Genomic DNA, 9232 nt, shown 5'->3' with positions numbered 1-9232 from the left:
AACTCACAGAGATCCGCCTGCCTCTGCCTCCCAAGTACTGGGATTAAAGGCGTGCGCCATCACCGCCAGGCTGTCTTCTAATCTTTAAAAAAAAAAAAATGCAGTACTTCCATCTAATTTGCTTTGTGGCATAAAAATAGGAACATCAAAATTAGCCCTTGTCCTTCTTGCTTCAATATGACCTTCTAGGCTAATGTCATTGCCTTACCTGTCTTCAGTCATGAGAAATCTCCAGCTTGATTGGGAAATATCCTCAACTAAACATGATTATGCAAGCTCACTCACAAGATAGATAACCTTAGTCAGTCTGAGCACCATCTTTGTTTGTGATCCAGACTGACCTCAAACTCACAATGGGTCTCCCCCCAGTGCAGGGCTCATCGAGTATGCCACCATGACAGACCCTGAGCACTACTATCTCCATTATACTTTTGGGGAAATTTTCAAACAAGTTCTTAATACTTAAAAATAGGTTAGTGACAAATTTGGTTAACTAATTTTGCTTGTATTGCAGGCATCTGACATGCATTTAACTTGAGGTGTTTGTTTGTTTTTAGTGCTGTCGTTTAATCTAGATAAGTGTTTAACCAATAAGTTAAACCCTTAACCTGCACTTTGTGTATTGCAGCTGTGTTTTACTCTGCAGCACAGGTCGGCCTTGATCTACAATAGCATCATCAGTCCTCCTGTGTCAACTTCCCAATGCTGATAACAGGCGTGAGCCACCATATCTGGCTAATTTGAGACTATTACATTAGCCACTGCAAGCAAGATATAGTGGCACATGCCCACAATTTCAACACTCAAGAGGCAGGAGGATTATGAATTCAAAACCACCCTAGGCTGCACAGTGAGTTCCATGTCAGCTGGTAATACCTAGTAAGATCCTATCTAAAAAAGAAAAGAAAGAAGAAAAAATGTTCACTGCAGGGTACAGTGATTTGGATAATAGAAAACATTTTTAGATAAACATGCCTTTAATCCCAGCACTCGGGAGGCAGAGGCAAGCAGATCTCTGTGAGTTGGAGGCCAGCCTGGTTTACAGAGCGAGTTCCACAACAGGTTCCAAAAGATACAGAGAAACGCTGTCTCAAAAAAACAAAAACCAAACCAAACCAACCCCCCCCCCCAAAAAAACCACACAATTGTATTCAATTCATTACCAGAAGCAGATCAAAGTTGGGTCTGGTAGTATGTGTCTGTATATTAATTAGGCTGATACATAAGAATCACTGCTCCAGTTTGAGGGCAGCCTGGGATGACCCCATCTCAAAAAAAGAATCACCTGCCCTGGTCTACAAGAGCTAGTTACAGGACAGGCTCCAAAGCTACAGCAAAACCCTGTGTCAAAAAAAAAAGAAAAAAAAGAAACACCTGCAAGTGCCCCAGTGTCCAATATATAACTAGACTCCTATAAACCACACATACAAAGAAAATGCCACTTATACAGATTCATTCTTCAAAGTATATTTATAATGTACTCAAGGTATTATCTTTAATGTCATCAAATATTCTTGTGTCACAATTTAAATACATTCCCTGTTGTTTGTTAATAAGATAAATAAGATCTTTAGCATCTGAAGATGATTATTAAATTCCCCTTTGTCTTTTCTGTTCTTCATAGTCTAAAAGCCTATGCTTTTCTTTAACATATACAATATTTTGAAAGCTCATATTCTTTCATTTCTTATCTTAAATATGTGGAGGCATGGGGATGCATGCATGTGCACTCACACAGAGGCCGGAAGCCTCAAGCTTCTCTATTACTCTCCCCTCATCCCTTGAGATGGGCTCTCTGCGAACTGAAACTAGGCTGGTGGCCAGTAAGCCCCAGCAATCAGTTCTAGGCTACAAGACAATGCCGACTTGCCTGGCTTTTAAAATGTGAGTCATGGAGAGTTGAGCTCCCGTCCTTAGACTAGCACAGCAAGTGCTTTACTTGCTGAGCCATCTCCCCAGTTCCCCGAAACCTCCAGTTTTTCTATGCACTGTTAGAAAACAACCACTGCATACATTACAAAACTAGTTTAAACCACAACTATATAAAACAGTAACATGAGAGATATAATAATTATAAATAATAAAGATCCATACAAATTACCATCATATGTAATTATACACTGAGGCTCTGGTTCTAGCATTTTAGAGCTGTTCATTCAAGAGCTTACACTATTTCACCCTTACCAGGGGACTTTCCTCGTGAGTTGCTTCTCCGCTCTCTGTATCTGGTTGGAGTGGATAAGCCTGTGTCTTTACTAGCCTTGCTAGCAGGCCCCATTTCTGAAATAAGGAATCCCATTTGTTCTGAAGGCAATATATTCTCCTGTGGATTGGTCTGGCATTTTATACTGCTATCCACCTAAAATATTAAACACACTTATTATTCCCAAATATCTACAAAAAGTTAATATATATTATCAGAGAAGTTCTATTATAGGAACAGGATTCTGCAAACACGTTTTCCTGTTTATGAAGGGCATTACCCTTAACTGTGTTGACTTATCTAAATACTCACTAGTAAGATGTACATTTTCCACATACTCAAGTCACTGAAGTGCATATGAAGCTAAAATATTTACTGGTGAGCAGAGGAAGATCTACCATGTAGCTGGATATGTTTTATGACTTACACCAGTAAGACATTTTACATAACTGGTGAAAACTCTACCCTTTCACTTTAGCGTGTGTTCAAGTTGACCCCTTCCTCGTTGGTGACCCTTGGATGGTCACAAATAAGCATGATCCTCCTGGATAGTGACACTGGGGAATGGACACTATCTTACTAATTTTATATTCTGTATTAAAGATGGTATCAAAACTGTTTATGCTTCATTCTCTATAAAATCTCTATCCATCCTGCTTATAAATGAGTTTCTTTGGTTCCAAAATTTTCTTTGGAATGTTAAAACCCTTTGTCAAAATAATCAACTTCTGCTATGCTGTTCTTTATGTTTATTTAAAATATAACTGCATTATTATATGAAGCTAAAAGTTAAAATTTAGCTTTCAGGAAGAACTATGATAGTTAAGTATATTAAGGAAAACACTGTATATTCATTCAGTTTAAGATATGCAATTCAGTAGTTCACATATAACTATGAAGATACTAAATATTTTATATTTCTACAGGCATATTTCAAATTTAATGAGGCTATCTTTACTGGACTTATATCAACTTAATACATATTTTAATAGTCTCAAAAATGACAATGAATTGAAAGAAATCCAAAAACATTTAGGATAGGGTATAACCTAGTGAGTGCTACAATTCTTGCTTAGGTACTGAAATTACATCAGCTGAGTATATCTTTCAGTATATCCAAATACAATAGCGTAATCAGAATAGGCAAAGCCCAATATTCTATCCCCAGCTAATTCTACTGCCACCACTAAAAAAAAAGGGAGTAGAAGTGAGAAAATGCAATAAAAATCTTGATTACATATATTTAGATATTTTAGAAAGAATTACCTATAACAAGACCAGAGATCCAAGCCACTCTTGACTAAAATGTGAATTCCTGGCCAGCATGGACTTCCTGGATGCATACAATAATTATAGATATGTCTTATCTCTTTGAGACTGAGCATCAATTGTCACCCAGGCTGGCCTGGGACTTGTGGCACCCTTCCCACCTCAGCATCCCAAGAGCTGGGTTACTTTGGATGTACTTTTGATTAACTAGTTTTTGTTTAATTGATTAAGGGATGCAAGATTAATAAGAAACCTGAACCCAATAAAATCAATAGAGTTTTGAAATGTTATTTAAATAAAAAAACAAACGGGGCTGGAGAGATGGCTCTGCAGTTAAGAGCACTGACTGCTGTTGCAGAGAATCCAAGTTCAATTCCCAGCATCCACAAGGCATCTAACAACTCTCTGTAACCCCAGTTCCAGGAGATCTGATACCTTCCCCTGACTTCTAATGATATCAAGGAAACATATATGTGGGCAAAACACTCATACACATAACATAAAATGAATAAATAATTTTAAAAAGAAAGAAATGACCTGCAACTTTATCCTTACTTCCATCTACACAGAGCTAAGAAAGTCATCACACACGTCAAGTAGACCACTCTTCTAGTTGGTGAAGTTATATCAGCTGGACATATCTTTTAGTGTATCCAAACTAAGGTAAGGCAAGGGACAAAACTCAAGGAATATCCAACATGAAATTATACTTTCTTTTTCAATTTTATTTATTTATTTATTTATTTATTTATTTATTTATTTATTTATTGAATTTTCAAGACAGGGTTTCTCTGTAGCTTTTGGTTCCTGTCCTGGAACTAGCTCTTGTAGACCAGGCTGGCCTCGAGCTCACAGAGATCCGCCTGCCTCTGCTTCCCAAGTGCTGGGATTAAAGGTGTGCGCCACCACTGCCCGGCGATTTTAAGTGTTTTTTCCAGATGAGGTCTGTCTACGTGCCCAGGCTGACCTTGAACTCACTATAAAGCTCAGCAAGTCCTCAAACTCCCAGCAATCCTCCTGCTTCCACCTCTTAAGTGTTGGGATATAGGCAAGTGCCAATAGGCTACAAATAGTATTTAGACCTTAATCAATCTGATTGCTTCTCGAGAGGTTCATTTCAGACTACCACAGTTGGAGAATAGTTACGGTTAAAGTAACTTCCTTTTTTTTTTTCTTAATCATTACGACTTTATGACACAATCCCTTTGGAAACCACAATAAACTGATATTAAATGTGAATAACATCTAAACAAACTCTTAGCTAACATCTTTAGCACGAAACACTGTGTACTGTGAACTTAGTACTCTTGCTTGTACTCTTACCTGTTGTGTGCTGAACGGTAGCCCTTCCTGCACAAATACTACTGAAGACGGAGATGGGTTATGATTTAGCTGCTCCTTCAGTTTGACATGACTTTGCTGGATGGTTGCAGATTCCTGCATTGTGCTATTTTCCAAAGGTTGAGCTGTGTGGATGGTATAGATGTACTCAGGGGACTGTGGTAGAGAGCAGGTAATTGCTTGTTCTGTTCCAACCACAAAAGATGTAATATCTGAGCCTACAGGAGTAAGTGGCTCCAGCTGGCTAGCCTGATTTGTGGAAGATGAATTGCTGTTGTTTGAGTTAGGTAAGATATGCTGGCCTCTGTTAGACTGAGATGATGGACACTGATTCTCAACAGGCTCCACCTTTACCATCTCCAATTTAGGGGAGGAATGCAACTCATCTACTATTTGAAAGACAGCCTCTAGATTTACTTCTGTCTTTTTATTTTCATCAGTAGCACTGCAAGGCCAATTAGAAGGCAGAAATTCAACTGGATAGGAAGATTGCATTGGAGGATTCTGGGAAAAGAGAAAATAGTACTGTATGGATAGAAAATCAGGTAGGAAAATAGTAACATTTAAGTTCATGAATGCTAAAAACAGTAAACTGGAGCTCACAAAAGCCTGAAAGTGGGACCAGGAATGTGGCTCAATGGTAGAGCAATGCCTAGCACACTCAGGCCTAGGTTAGTTACCAACATCAAAAAAGAAAGAAAACCTGAAGGTTAATTTGCTTTTCAGCAGTGGTAGTTCCAAATATATTATTAATTAATAACATTTGCTTAATATATATCATACACAAACCTGTAAGTTTAGTTTTGGAATGGACTGCTAATTCTCAGGATAAAAAAAATACAAAAAGGCTATAGTACCCAAATACCAATTTGCAGACCAAACATCTATCTACTACAATTCCTCAATGAAGGCAGACAAAATGTCACTTTTACTTATCATACACTATTTAAGGAGTAAGGACATTTTAAACATAGAATAAGTCCATCAATCATTCTATATCGTTCAGGGGAAGCACTAATACTCAGTTCCAAATAACCTGGGGGAAAATGTATGGAACGGTTCCTGAGATTGTTTTAAATAATAATGACTAGGAGAGTTGTTGCTTTTAGATTCATATTTTTAAGATATATTCTCTTAACAGAGTGTGATGGAGCACACTTTTAATCCCAGAATTTGGGAAGGAGAGACAGGAGAAACACAAGTTTGAAGTCAGCCTGATCTACACTGTAAGTTTCAGGACATCCAGGGCTACACAGATAGACCCTAGTTCAAAAAAATTTTAAATGATATGTTCATATAAATAGTGCTTTAGGGCTGGAGAGACTTCTCAGAGGTTAAGAGCATGGGCTGCTCTTCCAGAGGTCCCGAGTTCAATTCCTAGCAACCTCATGCACAACTATCTATAATGAGATCTGGTGCCCTATTCTAGCATGCAGACACACATGCAGGCAGAACACTGCATACATAATAAAGAAATAAAGCTTTAAAAAATAGGGGGCTGGAGAGATGGCTCAGAGGTTAAGAGCATTGCCTGCTCTTCCAAAGGTCCTGAGTTCAATTCCCAGCACCACACGGTGGCTCACAACCATCTGTAATGAGGTCTGGTGCCCTCTTCTGGCCTTCAGGCATACACAGAGACAGAACATTGTATACATAATAAATGAATAAATATTTTAACATAATAATAATAAATAAGTGCCCAGAGGTGGTGGTGCATGTATTTAATCCCAGCACTCGGGAAGCAGAGGCAGGCGGATCTCTGTGAGTTGGAGGCCAGCCTGGTCTACAAGAGCTAGTTCCAGGACAGGCTCCAAAAGCTACAGAGAAACCCTGTCTCAAACCCCCTCACCAAAAAAAAATTTATATAAATAAATAAATAAATAAATAAATAAATAAATAAATTGTACTTTAACTAGAGTAGACATTCAATAGACGCCATATTATTTCAGATTATAAACAGAAGTGCAGAAGAGCTATAATTAAATAAAACATAGGATGAGTTGATATTGTTGAACATATTATAAGAATTGGGTTGCTGTTTAGAATAAATAATGTAAACTCAAATAGTGTAAGCATCAAGTTATAGTCAATATCACCATTTGAGGTCTTAAGTATGTTTCAAACACATGCTAAGTGCTTTGTAGACATTACTTCATTTAATCCTCAAGAGCCCTCTGAAATGTGATGTTCTTCATTCATTTTCTTTTTTTCTTTTTTTTAAAGATTTATTTATTAATTTATGTAGTATCCTGCCTATAGGCCAGAAGGCGGCACCAGATCTCGTTATAGGTGGTTGTGAGCCAACACGTGGCTGCTGGGAATTGAACTCAGAACCTCTGGAAGAGCAGTCAGTGCTCTTAACCGCTGAGCCATCTCTCCAGCCTTCTTTTTTCTTTCTTGTTCACCCTCTCACCCCACCCCTATCTAATCCTCAGAGAGGGTAAGGTACATCACCTTGTAGAAGGTCTAAGGACCTCCCTACTATATCTAGGATAAGCAAGGTATACATAGGATCCCAGTACATGCAATAGGGATAAATCCTGGTGCCACAGCCAGTGGCCCCTCAGTCTGCCCCAGCCATGCAACTGTCACCCACATTCAGAGGAACTAGTTTGGCCCTATGCTTGTTCCTTCCCAGTCTGGCTGGAGTTGGTGAGCTCCCATTAGCTCAGGTAGACTGTTTCAGTGGGTGAACCCATCATGGTCTTGATCTCCTTGCTCATATTCTCATTCCTTTCACTCTTCAATTGGTCTTTGGGAGCTCAGTCCAGTGCTCTGATGTGGGTCTTTGCCTCTGCCTCCATCAGTTGCTGGATAATTTTATTTCTTTACATCTAAGGTTGGCCTCAAACTTCTATCCTACAGGAGAACAGAGGATGGCCTTGAACTTCTGACCTTCCTACTTCCACGTGTTCTAAGAATTCTAAGATTACAGTCACGTGACTCACACCCTGTTTATAAGGTCCTAATCAAAGCTAGGGCTTCATGCATCTGCCAACTAAACTACACCCTCAGTACAATGATTTCCATTTTAAAATGATAAAATTTACTCTATCATTTAAATATCTATTTATTATTGTGGTGGGTGATGTGTATACCATGGCATGCATGTGAAAATCAGAGGACAGCCCTGTGAAGTCTGCTCTCTCCACCTTTACATGGGTTCTGGGACTCAAATTCAGGTCCTCAGGCTTGCATTGAACAGTCCTACTGGTCTTACTTTATCATGTTTTTTGTTTGTTTGTTTGCTTCCTTGCCTTGTTTTTTGTTTTGAGACAGGATCTTGATACAGAGCCCAAGCTAGCCTGGAACTCACTATGTAGCTCAGGCTATTCTGAAACTTGAAACCTTCTGCCTCTATCTTCTGGGTGTTGAAATTACAGGAATGTGTAACCAGGCCTAGCTAAAAACTGGTTTTGAAATAACTGACAGAGCCTGGGTCCAAGCTTAGGTTTGCTTGACTTCTGCTATTAACCACGGCAACAGACTGATCTTTTTTCCTCCAGAATTTTTTATTTACTCTGTGTATATGTGTGTGTGTGTGTGTGTGTGTGTGAGTGTGTGTGTATGTGCGTGCATGCATGTCACCAAAGGGTGCATATGGAGGTTGAAAGACAACTTCTAGGAGTCTGTTATTATCTCCTTCCACCATTTGGGCCCTGGGGGTTGAATTCATGTTGTCTAACTTGGTGGTAAACACCTTTACCTGCTGAGACATCTTGCTGGCCAGTCCTACATTGACTTTTCATGCAACTGCCAACAAGGCCACTAAATTTATCACATAGATTTCTGTTTTGCTTTTCATCTTTCTATGTGGGACTTTCTCTATGTAGTACTGGCTGTCCAAGAACTCACTCTGTAAACCAGGCTGGCCTCAAACTCACAGGGTCTGCCTGCCTCTGCCTACTGAGCGTTGGAATTAAAGACATATGCCATTAAATCTGGTACTTATTATATTGAAAAATCAAAAGAATCTGAAATGCTTTGTGTTTTCCCATTTTTAAGGGAAATCTATAGTGGGATCTGATGCCCTCTTCTGACATAAAGTTGATAGAGCACTCACGTACATAAAATAAATAAATAAAATTCTTAAAAATATGGCCAACTAAAGGCGGAGCGGTGGTGGTGCACACCTTTAGTCCAAGCACTTGGGAGGTAGAGGCAGGTGGATCTGTGAGTTCAATGCCAGTCTGGTTTATATAACAAGTTCCAAGACAGCTAGGGCTACACAGTAGAAAATAAAATAGCCAGCTAGTTGACACCTGTAATCCCAGCATGCAGGAGGCTGAATGATTTTCACGAATTCAAAGCTAGCCTGGGCTACACAGAGCACTCCAGGACAGCATAGGCTATAGACAGAAACGAGAGAGAGAGAGAGAGAGAGAGAGAGAGAGAGAGAGAGAGAGAGAGAGAGAGAGA

General features: G+C 39.2%; 1 protein-coding gene across 1 annotated transcript in view; it reads right to left on the bottom strand.

Annotated features, from left to right (window-relative positions):
- Hsf5 (heat shock transcription factor 5) overlaps positions 1-9232 on the bottom strand; it is a 45723-nt gene that overhangs the window by 14542 nt on the left and 21949 nt on the right. Inside the window, exons 4-5 of the mRNA XM_005350488.2 lie at positions 4796-5317; positions 2185-2359 (exon numbers count right to left, since the gene is read on the bottom strand). Coding sequence (XP_005350545.1) covers positions 2185-2359; positions 4796-5317 — 697 coding nt within the window. The remainder of the gene's footprint in view (positions 1-2184; positions 2360-4795; positions 5318-9232) is intronic.

Source organism: Microtus ochrogaster, chromosome 7 (assembly GCF_000317375.1).
Source record: "Microtus ochrogaster isolate Prairie Vole_2 chromosome 7, MicOch1.0, whole genome shotgun sequence".
NCBI classification, from domain to species: Eukaryota; Metazoa; Chordata; class Mammalia; order Rodentia; family Cricetidae; genus Microtus; species Microtus ochrogaster.
The sequence above is the reverse complement of the archived record's forward strand: the minus strand, read 5'-3'. Positions and strand labels throughout refer to the sequence as shown.